The sequence below is a fragment of the Uloborus diversus genome, chromosome 7 (assembly GCF_026930045.1).
Source record: "Uloborus diversus isolate 005 chromosome 7, Udiv.v.3.1, whole genome shotgun sequence".
Taxonomy (NCBI): Eukaryota; Metazoa; Arthropoda; class Arachnida; order Araneae; family Uloboridae; genus Uloborus; species Uloborus diversus.
The window spans coordinates 124,067,844-124,090,491 of NC_072737.1; the positions used below are offsets into that span (position 1 = coordinate 124,067,844).

General features: G+C 34.8%; 1 protein-coding gene across 1 annotated transcript in view; it reads left to right on the forward strand.

Moving 5' to 3' along the window:
- LOC129226621 (pancreatic alpha-amylase-like) overlaps positions 1 to 21,785 on the forward strand; it is a 67,793-nt gene extending 46,008 nt beyond the window's left edge. Inside the window, 7 exon segments of the mRNA XM_054861250.1 lie at positions 804 to 960; positions 962 to 995; positions 2,471 to 2,476; positions 3,430 to 3,741; positions 10,135 to 10,513; positions 14,662 to 14,980; positions 21,621 to 21,785. Coding sequence (XP_054717225.1) covers positions 804 to 960; positions 962 to 995; positions 2,471 to 2,476; positions 3,430 to 3,741; positions 10,135 to 10,513; positions 14,662 to 14,980; positions 21,621 to 21,632 — 1,219 coding nt within the window. The 3' untranslated portion in view covers positions 21,633 to 21,785.
- The last annotated feature ends 863 nt before the right edge of the window (positions 21,786 to 22,648 follow it).

Here is a 22,648-nt window from a genome sequence, read left to right on the forward strand (position 1 = left end):
AGATGCAGGGTTAAAATATTGAAAGTTTGATGCAAAAGTAAAAATTAGTCAAAAAAAAAAAAATAATAACTTTTTATACGGGCCGCAGGTCCCCTAACTTATGTTTAGAGAAATAATCTCCATTGAAAACTATTACATACACAAAAAACTTGATAATTGTACGACCAAAATTTAAGGAAATATTCCAGTTCAAAGTTTTAAGGGACCATACAGAAGATGAGATTGGAACTTATCGCCCTTTCAGAAGAGTGACAGGTTGTCAAAGTAAAAAAAAAAAAAACAAGGTATTTATATTTTTCATTGCTACCCAAAACTAAATGCAATATGATAAGCAAAAACACACTACAAAATTTCGAGCAATTTTAGTCACAAAACGCTGCGTTTCATATCACGGTGAATATTGGTCGTATTAATTTCCAATTTTTTGTGTTAGAATTCTTTTTTAATGGAGATTATTTCCCTAAACATAAGTTAGGGAACCTGGGGCCCGTATAAAATGTTAAATTTTGTATTTTTTGACTCATTTTTATTTTTACTTCAAACTTGCAATATCTAAACTCTGCACCTAAATTTGAACATTTTGAACATTTTTTTTTTTTGCATTGAATTTTTGAAATTGGAAGTATGCATCTAAGTATAACGATTGCGAAGATAGCGGTCTTGCAGGTTAAAACGGAACACCCTGTATAGGGGCCTTAATACGAACGACCCTGATTAGAATTTTTTACAATGTGTGCTGTTGTAACTACAGTGACTGTATGATGAATAAGTTGGACATTACACAAGTAAATGTTTTGTTTCAGGGTTTATGTGGATACTGTGATTAATCACATGACTGGTGAAATCGGTGCTGGCACAGGAACTGGGGGAAGTTATTTCGATCCAAGCGTCCCAAAGTACGATGGTGTCCCTTATCGTCGTGAACATTTTAACTCAAAAGACAAATGTCCCACATCTTCTGGGAGACATCGAAGACTACAACAACAAAAGAACAGGTTAGAAATATTCTCAAAACTTCGCCCCCCCCCCCCCTCTTTTCTGCAGTCATATTTTCCTCTACTCAGTTAAAATATGAAATCAGACTTTTAGTATCGAAACCAGCTCAAACAACTTTAAAAAACTTCACGAGAAAGACAAATACCTTTAGCGCTCTGCCCGTTTTATTTTTCGAAAATATATTCCCCCCCCCCCCCCCGGTTGAATGACAAACAGTATAAGACATCATTTTTGTTTTCTTTCGTAAATCATCAGTACTGTATAATTATTTACTGATAAAAATAATTTGTATTGAGCTGGTTTTTAAATAAATCAGCCTTTTTTTTTTTTTTTTTGTATTTTTTTTAAAGATTTCAATTAAATTCATGTGGTATGTTAATTTTATGTCAAGCCTGTAAAGGCCTGTACCATTGAGAAAGAATAAAAGGTAGAGATAGTGAAGCCTTCAGTTCTTGAAGCCAAGTCACAGTGATACATTTGAAAGTAAAGTATTGAATGAAATCGGGTTTCTTCCATTCGTTTCACGTGAAACGTGTCTCCCATTCGTCGAAGTTGAACCATGTGTCTTTAGATCTTTGCCTCAGCAATTTCTAAGGACTTGGTTCCTCTTGTTACTAATTCCTGCTCTCAGGCCTGTACAATCAAAAACGTGAGTTGACTAAGCAAGTTGTTTATTTTTTATAATCATGTTGTTGGTGTTATTTTTACCTTTTTACAATGTCCGTATGGTAAAAGCACGGATTGAGAAGGTTTTGAAGTAAAACGAATTTTTGGCTGCGGTTTTCAACCCGATTTTAAGGGACCTCCAAATCTCTTTATGGGTTAACAGTATCGAAAAAGAAGTATCAAGTTATGAAAATATACCACTTTAAAAATTCCTGGATTGATCTGTTTTTGATTCTAAAACCCCATGCAATAAAATGATACTCCTTAATTTAAAAATAAAAAAAGCAACACAACAAACGACAAACTATTTTAAAACATGTTTAAAATTTTCCGTAGAGCTTTTAGAAATTTTCATGATTTTCAACCAAATGTAATAATAAGCTTCTGATAGAAATGATTATGTAATCCAAACAAATGCTGCTGCTCGTAACTGAAAGGGCTTCCATCTAAGCAATCTAAGTTTAGAACCCTAAAGTCCATTTTGTTACCACAGTAAAACCTGTACCTGTAAAGTAGACCTCCCGTGTAAGTTGACCCACCTGTCTAAGTTGACCACCTGTCTAAGTCGACCACCTGTCTAAGTCGACCACCCGACAACCGACCGTAAGACCGACCGACAGAAGCTCAATACAACTGCTATTTTCCACACACACCACACACACACACACACACACACAGGCACAGAATATATCATATAATTCAACCTCTATAAGTTGACCACCTGTTTAAAGTTGACCATTCAAGTAATGCACCGCAAGTGGTCAACTTACACAAGTTTCACTGTATGCATATTTGTCGATTAATTCAGTAAAAAGTTACCAGGAAATGCAGCCGAAGCACTAGTTCTGATTTATTGCAGAGGTCTGAACTCATTAAATAAAACTAATTAGTAAAAAGCAAGAAGTATTGTTTAAGTAAAAGAAGAAGAAAAAAAAAAACAGCTGCTGTTTAAACCAAGTTTTCTAAACAGAAAAAAGTGCCTAAGTCCTATTTTCATCAGGTAATTTGATTTTCATGCTAAATAATAAATGGAGCTCAACCTTTTCTGATCGGGGGCCGAACTTCATTCTAAGATGAATCTCACAGGCCAGGAAACTTATGAAAAATCAAGATACATTTAAATATTTTAAATAACAATGGGGAGGGAAATCGAAATGTAAAGAAAATTATTAACCAAGAAATATTGTTATCATACAACATGCTTATTTTATAGATGCGAAGTTACCAACTGTTTTTTAGAAACCAATTTCCGGCTACTGTTGGATGTCAAATTTGCAACAATCATTTGTCATACCGAACGAAGATGATTGGTTGTTTCAGGAGACTTCGAAATATCTTTTACGATTTGTAACATTGAACATATCAGCGGATCACATGGATAATCTTCATGGGCCACATATGGCCCGTGAACTGTAGATTGGGCACCACTGCAGTATGTGACAAATTCCTTTAAAAACAAATAAAGTTCTGGAACTGAGTTCCGGTGGGCACCGATGAAAATTAAGCCCTGAATTCAGCTATTGTTGAAAGAAGATAGATATCAGAACTGCAGAGAGGTTCAAATAGGACCTAACTGCTAAGTGAAAGAACACTATGTGGAGCTCAATGATGCCCATTATCCATTGAGCAAGCATGCACCGCTTGCTAAAATGCTGTCTTCTTGTTTGAGCCTCCCTGTATTCATAGGATTGCCAAATGGTTGGAAATTAGCAGAGATTCGTTAGTGTTTTGAAATGGCTAATATTTTCTTGGTCTCCTAGGTTCGAGATTGCCAACTGTCCGGACTAAAGGACCTGGATCTTGGACAAGAATATGTCAGGAATAAGATTGCAGAGTACATGAACAAACTGATAGCCATTGGTGTTGCCCGGATTCCGGATAGACGCAGCAAACACATGTGGCCGCATGACCTATCAGCCATTTACAACCGTCTGAACAACTTGAATTCTGTGTTCTTTGGTGATGGAAAGAAGGCTTTTATTTACCAAGAAGTCATTGATATGGGCGGTGAAGCCATCAAGGCGGACGAATATGTTAATTTCGGCAGAGTGACGGAGTTCAGATACGGAAAACACTTAGGTGAGTTTGGTTTACAAGCTTATAAAAATCTGGTAGTACTGTGTTTCGATCTGTTTCTAGGAAAACTATTAAATGGCCTCAAAACTTCTAAGTTTTCAACTGTTATGGCACTAAATACTAAACAGAGTTACCTTTTTTTGGACGCATTACTTCAAGAAAACTAAATGTGGAAGACTTTTTAATGCCTTCTTGATATAGATTCTATGCGCACGATTTAGATGAACCTATGTAAATCAAAATAAATGAGCAAGTAATAAATGCAAAAACAGTCACATGTGTCATTTTTCCATTAAATAAGTATTTTTACTTTCTTCTATATCTAATATCTAATATATAGAAAAAAGTATTAGTTTCCTGCAAATTTTAAAATTTTGACGGATTTGAACGTTTTGAGGTGTACTGAGTTCATTTCGACCATTTTTGGAAAATGTCTGTCTCTCTGTGTGTGTGTGACCATTTTTTGTTGCCGCTCTACAGCAAAAAGTACCGCATTAAATTACACAATAATGAAATTTGGCACATACACTGCTCGACATTGAAAATGCAACACCAAGAAGGAGTGGTCAGAAAGTGATGAAATTTGGAAAAAAGACAGAGACAGCAAGGAATAATAAATGATCTTAGTTTCAAAATGATAGGCAGAATACAGATTGAGAACGTCGTCGGCTCAGTAGGATTGTAGGACCACCGCGGACAGCGATACACGAAGAAACACGTCTAGGGCATAGAGTCAATAAGGGTGCGGATGGTGTCGAAAGGGATGGCTCTCCATTTCCTTTCAACCATTTGCCACAGTTCGTCTTTTGAACAAGGCAGGGACAGAGTCTGCAAACGGCGTCCAATCAATGTTCGATTGATGACAGGTCAGGAGAGTATAGTGGCCAGGGAAGCAGCTGTGTGGCTTGGAAAGCATGTTGGCAGCTGCGAGCACTGTGTGGTCGCACCTGATCCTGCTGAAAAATTGCATTATGTAGCCCTTGAAGGTAAGGGATTGCCACCTGCCGCAGCACATTATCCATGTATCGTTGGGCCTTCATAGTGCCCTGAATACGAACTAGAGGTGATAAGGAATTGTACACAATTACGCCCCAAACCATTATGCCACGCTTGTAATGCGATGGGACGTTCCACAGTTACTGTCGGATTACACCTGTCTACCACGTCGACGCCACACACGTATGCGACGATTATCACTGGATAAACAGAAGCGCAATTCATCTGAGAACACGACATTTCGCCATTCTGTCATCCACGTCGCTCTAGTCCGGCACCATACTAAACGTTGCTGTCTATGTTGTGGGGTCAATGGCAGTCTTCTTAGCGGACGCCGTGATTGCAGACCACGTGCAACCAAACGACGGGAAATGGTTCTGGTTGACACGGGAACAAGTGAATTGTGGGTCTGCTACGGCTTGGATGCGTCGATCCACGCATTCTGACGGCACTCTGGCTGCCCCTGCACCCCTCAATCTTGCCACATTTCGTTGTTCCAACCATCTACGGCACAGCCGATGCACCGTGCTTTCATCCATGTGGGTATGGTCCATATGTTGCCCCTTACAGGTACAGGTGCTGATTCAATTTCGGTGTCAATATCTCAAACGTGCCGGAGCTATCGAATGTTTTTTATTGTCACTTGTGACTGCTATATCTCAAGAAATAATCACAGGAATCAAACAAAAATTTTTCGACTATTAGCTCTTAGAGGGTTCAAAAGCTTATTCTATTTTCACGACAGTAGCTGATAATTGGGTGGCGCAATCGAACGTTCTTTCTTTCTCATTGCGAGTGCTATTTTTTTTTTTTTTTCATACATCTCAAGAAGTAATGCTTCGCTCTGGATGAAATTTGGAATAAATGTGAACCTATATGTAGGACTCGACCGATGCATCGGCCTGGCCGATGCATCGGCGCCGATGGTTCAACAATCTAGCCATCGGCATCGGCATCGGCGGCCGATGCTAACTTGCGGGAAACATCGGCCCATCGGCCTTAAAAAACATCGAAAAGCCGATGGAATTGGCCGATGTATTTGAAAAAAAAAAGGACCTTTGCTGTTTTACTTTTTAATACAAAGTAAATGGAGTTGTTGTTTTCATATAAAATTATTTACTTAAATTTCAGTATGAATTTCTATTTTTCGTCATCCCTAGAAGAGTTTTTAATACTATGTACATTCAGGTACCAAACAAGTTAATTATTGCGTTGTTTCTTGCAGCAGGATGTACGTATGTATCTGTCATAAGTCATAACTCAAAAATGATCATCTGTAGAAGGTTAAAGTTTCGTATGTGGGGTCTGCGGACGTTCCAGTTGTGCACTTCCCTTTTTGTTTTCGATCGGGTGTTCTTAAAAGCCTGTTTACTCATTTTTTGTGGCTATTAATTACTTATTTCAATGCAAAACTAATATAGCGTCTCAGACTGACGATCATTTGGTGATATATTGCCGAATTGGAGACTATGGGAACGAATTTGAGATGGCGAAACCGATTTTTGTGTCGTTTTATTAGATTCCCGTTGAACCGACGGTAATTTTTAATTTTTCGATATTTGTAATATGAATCACAGTTATACAGTCTTTTCTGTATCGCTTCGGCGGAGTTACAAGTTTGGGGCCCGTCGAAATGCATTTTGGGGATCACAGAAGTTGTAAACCATTTATCATTCGCATTTTTGTAACTCCTTCGGTGGCCCTATGGTTATGGGACCTCTCGCGCAATTGCAACAGTTGCTATATTTTAAATCCGCCATTGCACGTCAAAACAAACTCGGGTGCAAGTTTTGAAAGGTTTTTCTGCTCAATGTTTACGATTATTTTAAACTCTTATTTTTTACGACTATTTTTTGAATTTCCGAGAACACTTGCGTGCCCCTCCTCCCACTCCCTCAATTTCTGAAATTAAACTCTAGTTGTACTTTTGAGTTGTTTAAAACTAACACTATTTATAAAATTGGAGATTTTTTTTTTTAAACTTTATCTATTGTTTAGAAAGAATTTAGGGCATTAATGTAAGAAATTGATTAAAGACGTTTTGAATGGTGATATAATTCGGAAATCAAAGGGACTTTTGAATTTTTTTTTTTCAGAAGTGCTGAAGTAGATTCAGAAACTCTTCCGAGGCGTTGGTGGTAGCTGTTCTGTACTTAAAAAATGAGGCAGAGGTTGGGGCCGAAGTGTGATTTACTCCAAAATCAGAGGGTGACCCCTCTAACCCTACCTCGTCGTTTCTAGCATTTCTTAAATATTTAGCGATTATTTATTTTGGTCAAGAAATGTCATTTTGCGTATTTCTCATACTTGTTTCACCTATATTTCGTAAATTGTCATCTTTTTTGCATCATTAATAGCGATTGATTTTTTTTCTGTTGTAAGTAACTATTTTTATGTATTTATATAAAATCAATGAATAAGTTATTTTCGTTTTTTATAGAAAAGTTTCAAGGATTTTCTATTATGCAATTTGTTAAATTTCGGAAAATTATTGTTAAATTGAAAAATTTAATTTGAACTTGTTTGTAAAGCTTCATAAAAGATTAAACAATCAAATTGTTCAATACTATGTGTGCAAACATCAGATCAAGTAGTATAAGAATTCAGTTATTAACTTGGTGTAAATATTAAGTTTGTTTATTGTACCTGCGTTTTAAGAACCTTGCTCTTTTCATGGCTATTTTTTTTCCAGCAAAATGTATGTCACTGTTATAGCTATTATGAAAAATGCAAACTTTTCTATTCATAAATTTTAAATAAGTATAAAAATATTCCTATTTTGATTTAATATTGTAATTTATCTGTTACCTTTTTTGTTTAATTTGATGACTAAAAAATGTCTACGTGAAATCTTTCCACTTTAATTGCGTAATTTGTTGACGGTTTCATGGTTCTATTCTTAATTTTTTTTGAATGATTAAACAACGTAATTTAATTTTTTTAAAACTATGTTTAGTGTACCTAAATCCATACATTATTACAACATTACTGAAATCTTAGTTATATACTCAATTAAAAAAAAAAAAACAAATCAATTGGTTATTAAACAGTCTCTTTGTTTTACCTCCTTCTTTTTTTGGCTATTTTTCTTTCTCTTTCATCATTCAGCAGTCAAAAAAGGAGAAGTATAACTACACCCTATACAGATTGTACGTAGTAGGATGCAAACTTTCAAGGACAAGCTGTATAAAATCTTACCCAGAATAGTTCACATTACCGAAGCACATCCACCTTCAAAAGGTCGCCTTGAGGGACTACATACTTCTGCCAGTGTTCATATAACTTTTTGAAACACTCCTGGAAGCCATTTTTCGCTACCTTCTATGATGCTGCTTCATCTTCTCCTGACGGAAAAAAGCGGCGTCTATGCAAATTTTTTTTGCTGGGAACAGGTAAAAGTCACACGGAGCTAAGTCCGACGAAACGTTATGTTATTAGTTTGTCATATCAGAGTATTGACCAATCGAACCGTGCATCCTCAACATGAAAGTCGCCTTCTTCCCCAAGATGAAGTTAAAGCAGCAGCGCAAGAGGCCTTACAGGAATTTGCGAAAAATGTCTTCCAGGAGTGCTTCTAAAAGCTATACGAACATACGAGAAGTGCATAATCATTCAAGGTGACTATTTTGTAGATAGATATATGCTTCGGTAATGTGAACTATTCAGGGTAAGGTTTTATGCAACTTGACCTCGAACTTTTAGATCATACTACGTACGTATGAGTTTTCAATTTACTATTTCATAACGTTTTTGAGTGACGCAAGTTTACGCGCATGAAGACATCACAAGAGAATTTGCAATAATTAACTGAGGAGGCGTTCAAAATGTATATTTGGTTATCTATATATTCCTAGGTACATATGTATGTGTACAGATGTGCCGAAAAAACTTGTGACGTATAAATTTGGTGATAGTAAAACAGAAATTTAGGTCGAAATCTGATTTTTTTTTTTTTGTGATTACAATTCTTTATTCGTAGAAAGGAAGTAAAGTGAAATGAATCAATGATCCTTTAAATCCCTGACAATCTTATCAATTTATTTCTGTTTGATTTTTTTTTTGCCATCGGCCAACGGCATCGGCCATCGGCCATCGGCGATCGGCCATTTGGAGGAAAACAATCGGCCATCGGCCATCTTTGAACAATCGGCCAACAATCGGCATCGGCCCATCGGCCAAAAAATGCCATCGGTCGAGCCCTACCTATATGTAAAAAGGCGTTGGTTCAACTTTGGCACCAATAACTTCTGGGAGGGGGGGAGGCTGATTTTTTTTTTTTTTTTTTTGAGCAATCACGATCGCTTTTTGTTCTCACTTGACCTTTGAATGACGTTCCTATGATTTTATTCCCCCCTCTCGCCTTCCTCTGCAGCACCAACGTCGACCGCCCCCCCCCCCCACCCCGATGCTCTCCTCTAGCGAAAATCGTCTCCAGGTTGGGTTCATATCCTACACATCACATACACACCCCTACGCACACACACACACACAGTCAAAAACACACAGATGGATTTCAGCCGAGAAACAAATGTTGCTATGTACGGTACTTTCTGATCATTTGGTTAAGAAAACCTAAAGCACCGATCAGGTCACATGGTTCAACTACGACGACAGAGTACACGTTTTGCGTGAACCTTCCAGTACTTTACCTTAACATATATCACGGAACCTAAAATCATTGCTTTCAAGAGAAATGAAGACTTCACTCTCTCTCTCTCTCTAAGTTTTATCGATTCTCAATTGACGTACCACAGTAGGAAATTTCATTACAAAAAGCAGAGCTGGCTTTCTTATTGTCCTTTGGCAGCGGGTTAAATATTTATTTCAATTCTCGCTCAACCATAGGTTAAAATAAATATTAATCATTTGGGAGATATAACCATCCAATGTTTAAATTAATTAATTGATTAACAAAAACGTTTCCGATTCGATCCATCGCGCTTCGAAACCATGCTTGCCACAACTTAATTACACACAAAAAAATTTGATCAAAATCGGTCCAGTTGTTTAAAAGCCTTATGGTGATAAACGTCCGCACAGAAGATTTTAATATATTATTTGTGTGTTTGTGCGCGTGTGTGTGTGCTGTAGCAAAGATATGAAATTTTTCTACATAGTGCTTGAACTTATGCGATTTAGCATTTAATTACATTTTTTTTTTTTTTTTGAGGATACATTTTTTTAAGGGTTTTAGAATCAGATTTAGATCTCTTGCGACCAGCTTTTGTCTGACCTAAATTATTTATTAAAATACTTCTATAACTTCTTATTTGTATGCACGTGTAACAAAAGACCTCTGTTTGAAGCATCGAGTAAAGAAATTATCGAAGTAAGATGCTCATTCAGAATAGTTTTATAAGACATCCTCGATCCTGTACGAGAAATATTTTTCATTTTTAGGTGATGTCATCCGAAAGAACCACAACCAGCAGCTGAAGTTCCTCCGCAATTTCGGTGAAGGATGGTCTTTCGTGGCCGGATCCAATGCGCTGACATTTGTAGACAACCACGACAACCAAAGAGGTCACGGCGCAGGTGGATATGGCAGCATCTTGACTCACAGGAACTCCAAGATGTACAAAATGGCAGTGGCTTTCATGCTGGCGTGGCCTTATGGACTTCCAAGGGTGATGAGCAGTTTCTCGTGGCCTGAGAACATTGTCAACGGCAAAGACCAGAATGACTGGATAGGGCCACCTCATGACGAAAACTACAACATCAAAAATGTACCGAGGCACTCTGACTTGACTTGCGGAGATGGATGGGTCTGTGAACACAGGTAAGACTCTAGTAAACTTAATTATAATGTAAAGTAATCTGACCACCGATAAGATGAAAAGGCTAACATCCGGTTTACAGGCGGAAATTAGACGCATCTAGCCAGCTTTTGCAGATATGTATCTGCCTCTAAATTGATCAGAGTCACATTCGAATGAGCGAACCACGCCTCAGAACGATAAGACTTGTTCTAAGACGTTTGCCAATTCCGTAGCAACCATGAGCAGAGTGTACATGAAACATATTTGATGACCTTTATGCTAAGAAGAGCACCAGGGGATTAAATAAAAAATTTTAATTCTCACAAAAAAAGATAATGTAAGAGATTTTTTCTAATTAATGTTTCAGTCTGTGTGGCAAAAGATAGTTCATAATTCCAATGTTTTATTCAACCTAGGAGAAGGTTTTTTTTCCCCTCTTTCCTTTCAATAGATTGAATCTTTTCTTTCAATGATTGGCCCCATAAGAGAGTATCACTAATCAAGGTGCAGAGCCTAATTACCCAAAATGCTTGGAAAATTTGAACTTCCCCTCAGAATTTTTAGGGGGCACAAATATCACTATAAAACTGTGCTTAACAATTTCAGTTTCTGCTTTTAACTGCATTTTTTAAATAGATTGCAAACATTTAAACTTACGAATTAAAAATGTTTGAAAGAATTAGATTATTGAAAGTGAGGACGCATTTAATAAAATGTAGCTACAAGCTAGATTTTCAAATGTGGGATTTGATTCAACTCTGTTATAATGTACTTTTACGACATTTAATTTCCTTTGTGAAGTGTCAAATATGATTCAAAAATGTTACTACCCAAATTTGCTGAGAATTCAAGTGCAACATATGTAATAAACAAAATTTCTGTCAGTCAGTAAGGTGTAATAACTTAACTCTGAATTCTGCTGGGCCACTTAGCATTAGTCAGTGTTGCATCAATGTGCATTGAATGTTAAAAAAAAAACTTCCTCAAACAAAAAGTGGGGGGGGGGGGGGCCAAAAATGAGGCCGAGCATTCGGGTTCTGTCAAGGTGATCTGTAAAAATTAGGATTTTTTTCTCGGGAAGTTCGGGATTCTCATTATCTACCATTGAACACTTTTTGAGGAGCTGAAACTGAATCGACTATTTACGATCAATATTTGCCTTGAAAATATAAAACTTGGTGACAAATGATGAAATAAAAACTGAGAGTAGAAGAAGGGATAGAAGAGCTGAGTGAATCTCGACTTGAATCGATTGTTGCAGAAAGGGCGTAAGTCATTTTTTTCAAAATTGAGTTAGTTGTGGTTTTTCCATATTTGTATGTAGAAACATCGACTAGTGTAGTAGGGAAGTCAATCCTTGTAAAACAAAGCACTTTATTTACGGCTCACATTTTTCGTTTTGTACAGATAGGGCATAAGTCCCGAACTTATGCCCTTTCTGCACTAAACGCGAAGGAAGAAATAGACAGACGCAATGGCAAGATCATAGAAGTAGATATTTTGGCGTAATTGAAGTACAAACAAATAACTCCTTTGATCTAACATAATTTCCTTTGATTTAACGGTAAAAGTAGGTCGTCAGTTGAAGGGGGGGGGGGGGGGGGGTAGGGGGGGATTTGAAGTCACGGAATCGGAAGGAAAAATTCACTAATTTCTCAGGGGTTTTATTAACATCAGTCTTGGAAGTGCGAAAAAACTATACTTTCAGTAAGATATACGCTATCAAAATAAAAACAACACTGCAGGCGACTTTTTCTAGAAATAACACCGAAGAAATTTAACAAAATGGGTTAACTTTCCTCTGAGAGGACATTTGCTTGTCCTTTGCTACCAGGATTTTAGGACAGTAAAAAGAATGTTAAATGAATATGACAGATTATTACCATGTGAAATCCAATCTCAATAATAGTGCAGTCAATGAATGCTCAAAACAGGGGTGTAGCGTGCATGGAATATGCGATAATTTTTGACTTCAGAATATTGTTAGGGATAGTTAGTAAGTAAACATGCAAAAAGTCCCCGACCCTGGAGGGTGAGCTAAAGGTGGGAGAGAGGGGGAATAAAATTTTGGGTTTTTCGAGAAAATGTCGGAAACGGTGGGGAAAATGCATTTAAAATAAAAATTCAAGCTAAATAAATTTACTATAAAACTGTTTCTACACATATTTGTCAAATTTCCAATAATTTTCCGGGAAGATGTCATGAAGAAACTGGAAGCGTCCCTTTTTTTTTTTTTTTTTTTTTGTCCAAAAAAATATTTGGGCCGAGATACAGGCCACCAAAGATGGCAGTTCTGTCATGATTTCTCACTTGGGATTTTCGTCAAAATCTTTAAAGTACATTATCTCAGGAACGGTAGAACATATTTTGTTTCAGTTTGTTTTATTTGTGAAAGGATATTTTTTCTTGTTTAAAAAAATATGCAACATTTTGAAATGTGTGCTTTAGGGGTTTTTTTCCCCAGTCTCATGAAGAAAAAAAAGTTTAAAATAATGTTTTTGATTTTTCTCAAAAATACCAATTTGAAAATTTTTCGTTTTTTTTTTACATTTTATTAAAACCACTGAGCACTATATTCTCTGAGAAGGAGAACTTCCACTTTTTTGTTTAACAGATTTTAGAGGCATTTAAAAAAATTAGGGTTTTTAATGAACTTTTACGTAAAGGTACACCTGAAAATTCACATTTTGTTTTTCACAGCAAGTGGCCAGAAAACACTTAATTCAGTTATATAGCGAAATTTTCATTTTGAGTCGCCATTTTATTCAGGATATTGAATTTAGTGAGAACAAGATGGCATTACGCTTAACGATTCTTTTGGCGCTACGTGAGGTTGCGTGGGGAAATGCTGCGAAAAGGGCTGGAGACTGCGTTCTTGTTTTCATGAAAAATGAAACTCCTGAATAAAGTGGAGACTCAAAATGAAAATTTCGCTTAAATTAACTTAAAAAAATTGCTTAATTAATATAAATATAATATAGCTTAAATTAAACTTAATTAAAAGTGTTTTCTGGCCACTTGTTGCGATTTTTTTTTTTTTTTTTTGAATTTACAGGTCTGCCGTTATGTAAAGAGTTCCTTAAAACCCCCCATTTTTTCTTATGCATCTAAGATCTGGAAGCTCTCATTTTCAGGGAACGTAGTGCTCAATGCTACTAATAAACTGTAAAAAATGAATTTTTGAAATTATCATTTTCGGAAATATCAAAAAAAAAAAAAAAAAAATTAAACTTTTTCCCTCAAAAGGCTGGAAAAAAAAATTAAAGCACATATTTCAAAATGTTGCATATTTTTTTTAAACAAGGAAAAATATCCTTTTAAATAAAACAAATCGCAACAAAATATGTTCTACCGTTCCTGTGATAATGTACTTTAAAGACTTTGACGAAAATCCGAAGTGGGAATTCATGGCAAGACCGCCATCTTTGGCGGCCTGTACCTCGACGGCCCCAGTGTAACTATGGGGTCTAGCGCCCCTGGCGAACTCAAGAAATTGCGCCCCCCCCACTAGGGTCGCCCACATGGGAAATCATCGGAGGTCATTGTGACCTCTTTTTTTTAAATGGGACATTTTGATTCATTTATGTGACAAATAGAAGGCAGCATTGTAATTTTGTTTTATTTTCTTTTTTAGAATTGTTTTCAATGATTCCCGAATGTTCCTTCTCAGTAGATGTTATTATAAAAATATACCCCCCTCTAGCTCTTTTCTTGCGTTTTTTTTTTCTTTAAATTTTCTGTAAGCATTTTTCAAATTCTATGATCAAAAAAAAAAGTCTCTTTAAAAAAAAAATTTTTTTAATCATTCGAAATGCCGCCCTCCTGGCTGCTGCGTCCCTAGCGATAGCCACTCCTGTCAAACCCTAGTTACGCTACTGCTCGGCCCAGGAATTTTTTCGCGTAAAAAATGTCTTATTTTTTTATGAATTTTAATATATGTTACATTCAAAAAAATCCGAGACCATCAAGTTACGCCCCTTGTTGAATTGACATGGATTCTACCATATACTTTACGACATCTATTATTTACGTTTATATAAACTGTTACGTTCAGTCTTTAGTTTCGTTAAAGACTGAACATAATCATTTAATTCTTACGTTCCGTCTTTAGTTCAGTCTTTAGTTTAGTTAGCAGTCTGTACTCACGCTTGATCATTTCTTGAAATAGGTGGCGACAAATCTACAACATGGTGAAATTTAGAAACGTTGCTGGATTCGACACTGTTCAAAACTGGTGGGATAACGGATACCATCAGATTGCCTTCAGCCGTGGAAACAAGGGTTTCATCGTTATTAACAATGAAAATCATGCATTGAACCAGTCCTTGAAGACTGGATTGCCAGAGGGTACATATTGTGATGTCATATCGGGTAACAAAGACGGCAATCGATGTACAGGTAAAAGCATAACCGTGAACAGCTCTGGATATGCTCAAATTCATGTCGACAATGCTTGGTCTGATCCAATGATTGCTATTCATGTACAGGTAAGTAAAAAAATATATATATATTTACTTTGTAAAAGGGAAGGCTCTAAACCAGAGGTTCTTAACCTTTCAGGTTCTGCCCTCCCCTTTGAACATTGACTTGAGTTCAATGTAAGTACATAGTACAATCGGAAAACGGAAGTTTGAGACTGAAGCTGGGACTGATAGATCCTTATATATTATTTCTGTAGCCTGTTTTTGGTTTCTACGCAAGATTTTCCTCAATTCTTGACCGATTTCTTTAATTTACACCTTATTTTAACGCTTATCGTGCAGGCTACTGACGAAAAATAGACCCACAGTCTAAAAATTGTTTTTTTTTTCTGTCAAAAAACCTGTTTTAAGGAACCAGAATGAGGTTTTTGGTTAAATTTATTACTTTAACTTGCACTTCTACCGACAGAGCTGAATAGCTTGATCGGCAGAGCGTTCGACTGGAAACGAGGAGAATGCGTGTTCGGGCCCATGTCCAGACAATCTGCATCAAAAACAAATTAGAGAAATATCACGCGTTACACGAACACTTAACAACACATATGAGGGAATAGATGAGATGGAAACGCTCCTTGCTGTTATGGAAACTTGATGCAACATGGAGTTCAGTTGTTTCTTAATTGTAAGACTTTTTTTTTTGGTTTTTAAAGTTTTGGCTTCGGTAAGAAAATTAAAGCATAATGTAAGCGAAAATATAAGCATCAGGTTTAAGATTTCGGACTACAATGGAATTGTTTTTTGTTCAGAAAAAAATAATAAATCGTATATTGAAATATAAATTCTTCTAATGAGTTTCTGACTCTTTGTACAAATAAAAAAATTACTTCAATTTGAAGGGTAAAATATATATTTTTTCTTCTTTCTGCAAAAAAACAAGTAGCCTATCACATTTTTACTACATTCGAAAGGCTACGCTTAAAAAAGAACTTAGTTCAAATTATTTTGTATTTTAACCGTGCTGTTAAATGATGAACACGTGCTGCCATCTAAGCCATAACGTTTCAAGCAGCCTGCGATAACAAATTGTCGAAAACGCCCCTTGCTGTTGCAAAACCTTGATGCAGCCTGTAGTTCTTATGCAATTTTTTTTTTTAAAGCCAAGTTCTAATACAATTTTCCAATTGTTTGCGTCGCTTTCGGCAAGGCAAAAAAAATTTAAATCAACCTGTGTGTGTGTGTGTGTGTGTTTTTTTTTTTTTTTTTTTAATAAAGCTTAAAAGCACTGGACTTAATTGTTCTGTTAAATTGATAAGCTTTTTTCGGTAGAGTTTTCGGCTATAAACTATCTGAACTTTGGGCAAGCTTTGGCTGTCCGACATAATAGCAAATTTACATTAATATTACGCATGTACTCATAACATACAACAGATAACACACATAATAAAATAAATGCAGTGGGAATGCTACTTGGTGTTTCGACTCCTTTATACAGGCTACAGTTATCATTCAGATAAATTTACTGTTAATCGAAGGGTGTTCTTCCTCTTTTTTAAAGATTTGACTCTGTCCAGATCACTAAGCATAATGTAAGCTTAAAAAAAGCATTAGATTTACCTCAAGGGAATCCTTTTTGTGCAGAAAAACATTTTCAATGTATGCTGAAATGTAGATTTTACTAATAGCAATGTTCGACCTTTTGTACAAATGAAAAAAATACTGCGCCAAAATGAAACTACGAGTTTCACCCAGTAAACCTTTAAAACATTTTGTCTACGTTCGAAAAATTACAATTAAAAACGGACTCGGTTCAACTGGTTTTGGTTTTGAATTTTAAGTGTCCGAATAAAAGAAAAACATGTGCAAGTATTTAAGCCGTAACTGTTCAAGCAGCCTGCTATGAGTAATTGTTCAATATTCTAAAATAAAAACACTTATTTTCAATCGAATTTATTACTTCAATCAAATTCCATGTTTTACGAATAATTTTAAATCGTATCATGCTGGCCAATGACAAAACATAGACGCATGATCTTATTTTTTTTCGGCAAAAACTTTTTTTGCTGTTTTTTATTCCGCATTCCTTCAATGAATAGCATTCGAAAAGGAAGGCGCAATCGCTAGGTTTGTTGGAGCGTCGTGCTGTTAATCAGAATGGCGCCAGTTCAAATCCGTGCCAGTAAATATCTCTTTAATGTTTCTTTTTCTTTCCGTCAGATGCTCATATGGGCAGGACTGTATTTGCCACAACCTTTTATTTCACATGCCCAATTATTGCTTTTTCACGAGTCACTGCTCAGTCACACTTTAAATGATATTTATATTTGCATTGAAAATACGTACAACCAAAAGGTGAGCGATGATCAAATTATCACAACGTTGTATTTGACGAGGTTTTGTTACTGATGTCTTTAAATTACATGCCTTCTCTTCTGCACTTACTTTTTTTCGGTTCTTCTTCATAATGTTCTTTCTTTGAAATTTTTAAAGAGCGAAATGCCTTATGAAACAATTCGAAACACAGTGCGGAGTTCCGCACGGGTCGACTAGTGTTTATTAAATGAAAATATAGATATTTCATTCAAAATTTAGTATTACAGTAAAGCCTGTAAAGTTGACCACCTTTGTAAGTTGACCACCTGTCTATGTTGACCGCTTTTGTCAGGAACGGAATTTATCCTATCTTCTATAACGAGGGAAAACCTCTGTAACTTGACCACCTCTCTATCTTGACCACCTGTCTATCTTGACCACTGATGTACACCAAATTTAGTTTGGAGTATTGTAAAAAACCCTTTGTAAGTTGACCACTTGGTTTATTTTTGGTTTATTTTAATGTAGCAAATTATTTTATTTTATATTATTATTTATTTTATAGCTTTCCAAGAATATTTTCGATGCCAGACCAGCATTTTACCAACTAAATAAAACAGCAGCATAACTAAACCTCCTTGTGAGTTTAACAACATGGGAAAACTACTAAGAACCAGGGTTGGGTTTTGGACTGTCCAAAACTGGTTTAGGACAGGACAGGTCGTTTTTACCATCCAAAACTGTCCAAAAGTGTCCGAAACTGTCTTAAACTGTCCAAAACTATGCTAAAGCTAAAGGGGTATAATCTAATCAACTCGTATTTACTGCAATATTCGCTATGTATAAATATAGATATTAATGAGGTTCAATTAATGGTATTTAATAATATTTTTCTCAAAAATGTTCATTTAAAAAATATTTTACTTAAAACATTGCTAATAGCTATTATGTTAAAACATCCTTATGACTTATGTAACAGTTGGTAGAGTTAAGAAAGGAAATTCACAACAGTACCAAGGCAACTAATGTCAGTTCCATTTATAACACAAAGGAATGTTATTAAATGTGCAATATTTAGGTACAAGAAAAAAAAAGCTTACTTTTTTTAAAATGGTTTTTGCAAATAAGTTTTACATGATGTTTTAACGAAAATTATTTTTTAAAACATAGATTAAAGAAGAAGAAATTGATGACTAACACTTATGTTATAGAACTTGTGCTATTCCTTTTTTAGTTCATATTTTTAATATAATAATACATTCTGTAACTACAAAAAATTGTAATTTATTGCACTTAAGTCAATTATTGCACTATATTTTCAAATCTTTCTTTCGCACACATGCATAAATGTCGAAAAATTTGGTTTATGGAGGAAAAAATCTCCTACATACAAATTGAAATTTTCAATGATGAATTTAATTTTTACTTAACTATATTAAAATCAGCTGCATGAATAAGTTATATATAGTATATTTATACTTGAATGTTCACATTGAATAAATATATTTAACAGTCAAAAAAATAATTTCGACACATTTTGTTCTGTTTTTGATATTTCTCACAAAATCTAGTTTCTCAAAAATAGTTTTGGATACTTTCGGGCTCAAGGGGTTTGAACAAGATGGTAAAAACCTTGCCAAACCTGCTTTCATTTGCACACATGCGTAAACATAGGGAAATTTGGTTACTATTATCAAAATAAATGAATAAATAAACTCATGAATGCAAATTGAAATTTTTAAAAAATAATTCAACTTCTATGTAACTAGATTAAAATCATCTGCATAAATAAGTTGAATGTTCTCATTGAATTAATGTTCAATATAAAACATTACTTTGATACATTTTATTCTTTTTTTGATGCTTTCTCACAGAATACATTTTTTCTAAAAATAGAGTTTTGGACACTTTCGGACAGTTTTGGACACAAGGGTTTTGGACAGGACGGTAAAAACCAGGGTTTTTACCATAGTGTCCAAAACGTTGCCAACCCTGCTAACAACCCTTTTATTCTCCAAACTTGTTTTTCTTTTCTTCTATTTGAGATTGCCTTTTGTACTCTCTGCTCAATGAAAACATGTGTCAGTAGAAAAGTACTAAGTATTTTTTTCCAGTTGCAATATTTTGTGCTAAAGAGTAAAGTTACTTGCATTGCAGTATTTCTGGTGCAAGGGATTAAGAGATAAGGAATTTTCATTTTCAACTGCCTTTTTGAACTATGAAAGTCCATCTTGTTGTTCTTTGTGTTATAGTTTTACATAAAATGCCTTCAAAAAGAAAGTTAGTTGAACTTCAGATTGATAAAAAGTATAAAATATTAAAATTTATTGAAATGGGGGAGAAATCCAAAGAAAATGAGCTGACACATATGGAAATTCTAAAACTAGAGTCTAATAAATGCGCGAAACTTCAATAAGGAATTATTTTGTTGAACAATAGTTCATCATGGTAATAAATGTATATGAGAAAAAAATAAAGCAAAAAATGTGTAATACTTGAATAGCTATGAATTTTTAGGAACTATTAATATGAAACAAGTAACTTTTCATAAACAATAAGATATAATATTTTTTTTTTTTTTTGATCAATTTACTGAAATTTTAAAATTGCATGACACATTATACGTCATTCTGGGAAAAGTATCTCTAAAAATATTTGAATAACATTTCACATTTTTGTTTCAAAGTAATGTTGAACAATGAAAGTGAGTTGAACAGAAAGAGTAGTGTCAATGAGTCAAAAAATGAAAACATGGTGCAAGAAATGACAAAAAAAAAAAAAAAACATTACCTCCTTTATAAGTTGACCACCTGTCTAAGTTGACCACCAAAGTACTGCACCGCAAGTGGTCAACTTACACAGGTCTCACTGTACTATATACAACTTTATTTTGAACATATTATTGGATCAGGTAAAACCAAAAAAAGACCAAAGAACTAAACAAAAGTTTATTTGAGGTAATTTAGGATCCAGGTGAAGTTGGCATGTAATATCAGTGTAACAAGCATGTAAAATGTAACAAGCTGAGCTGCTATTATAACTAAAAAACAATTAATGCAACATGACATTATTTTCATTCTATCGCCATCCTTATGTCCTTTTCTTTTTAGATCATTTTATTCCATAAAATCCTCAAAAATTTAAGATAAACACTGGTGAAAATAAATGAATCTTTATGCATAGGAGTATTAGCTGGAATTTACTCGGATGCAAATGAAAAAAAAATGCAGTGGGTGTAGCAGAATGACAAGTGGGAGAATTTTCAATGACACAAAGTACAAGCAAGCAAAGTACAAGCAGCAAAAATAATCGCAAACTCAGATTTCTGAGCAAATGCAATTGGATTTCAAAATAACACAGTTGAATAGCTTAAATTTATGAGTTAAATTGGTAAAATTTGGTACTTATGTATGTCCTAGAGCTCAAAACGCATAACCAGTTGTCAGTTTCCATTTGGTACTCCAACTAATTTTTTGCTGAATCAAAGGTTCTTTTTTTTTATTATTGATTTTATAGTGGTTTTGCAGGGATAACATATCAGACTTTGAAATGAAAAACAATTAAAATTAATGAGTATGTACAGATATTAAACATAATCAAGTTTAATTGCTTTTCATATCTAGGTCCAACATGTTAACTGCAATACCCCAATAAAACCAAAGATTATTAATTTGATGTACAATGAACTGGATGTACAATAGGTACAACACAAAATGAAGGATAGTTGGACATAAAAAGGGATTTAGTAACAGGCAAAGGGACTGCTGGTATTATTGTTGTCTTGTGCCAGCTAGGTTGACAATTTGGGGCGCACTGCTTCACTTTTCTAACTGTACCGTAATTAGGTGTGAAATACAACTTCTACAGTACATACATGCCATAAGGGCCAGCTTTTAGAGTAAGCAACCACTCACAGCATAACAACACATTTACACAAAAAAGGACAGAGAAAGTACATCCATGCCCGAACCAGGATTCAAACCCAGATCTTCCCCATCCATAATCAGACTTCTGTATCCACTAGACAAGGTGGTCGGCTAAAGGGCCTGCTCAAACTTAAATTAAGAGCTGGTTATTTTGCTGAACAACTCTATTTTCAAAAATTCACACTTATTAAGTTTTTCTTTTTTCTTTTCTGCAGAAACTCCCACAGTTTAATTGTAAAAGAATAAAAGTAAATTTTACAAAATGTATTTTGTTTTAAAGGTTACTGTTTGGGGAAAATAATTTTGCCTAAAACGAAAACCATTTAAATTACAAATTGTGTGTAGCATCTACAGTTAAAGCTTGGACCTTAAGATATGATCCATGTGCAGAATCTAAATTATTGTTCATAAGAAGCTTAAATCAGTAAATTTGTCATTTTTATTCTAAAAATGTGAAATATATTTTCCAGGCGAAACTTTGAAGAGATGTCAAATTGAACAAGTGTGTGAAAGATGTATAATAACTGGTACACAGCTGAACAAGTCTGATAGTCATTTGATTTTCTAATTAAATAAGATGACTACCTTTTTGTAATTATTGCAAACAAAGACAAAGAATAAATGTTTTGTACATATTTTGTTGGCTACATTCAACTCTTTTGAAGTGTTCTACTGATTGATAATGTATGCAAAAAAAGAATAAAATAAATTGAAAATAGGAGCAAGTTTAATATTATACCATTTGTGTTAGGAATTCATATTTGTTAGAAAAGAGAAAATTTAAGTTGTAACCTCCAATCTATTTTTTTTTTCAAATAAAAGTTATAATAGACTTTGCAAAATACATAGCAATTCCACAGCTAAAGTTGTTACAGAATCATAGCAACCAACATCTCCGAACCAAAACTAGTTAAAGAATCAGCCTCTAAAGATAAAAGTGTAGGCAGCAAGCACAAATCTTGCACCCCCAAAAATGTAGCCCCCCCCCCCCCTAAACACTGCCTGGGATCAATGAAAAAAAGTCCCCATCACTAGCTCTTCAAAATCTTTTGAAATCCCCTGGTAAAATAGCATATTTCTGTATTTGAATCTATTACTTCAGAAAGGGCGTAAGTCCAATGGATTCTTGTAGTACTTATGCCCTTTCTGAAATAATCGATTCATTTATTGAATTTTTTTACATGATTAAAAATTCAATAAACCAGTGGTGCAGCAAAGAAGGGTTTTGGGAGCACCCCCCCCCCCCAGAGCCATTGGTTTTAACATAAATGCAAATTCTAATCCAGTAGTTTATGCGCATAAAAGAGCTGTTCTAATTTAAAAAAAAACATTTCAGAAAGTATTTTTCATTAAAAAAATCCCTTTCAGAAGGTATTTTTCATTAAAAAAAAACCTTCCAGAAGGTATTTATGATCAAAAACCCACTCCAGATAGTATTTTTGGTTGCGTTAGTGCAATAAACATTTCACATTTATTGAAGCTGGACTGATGGAAGATT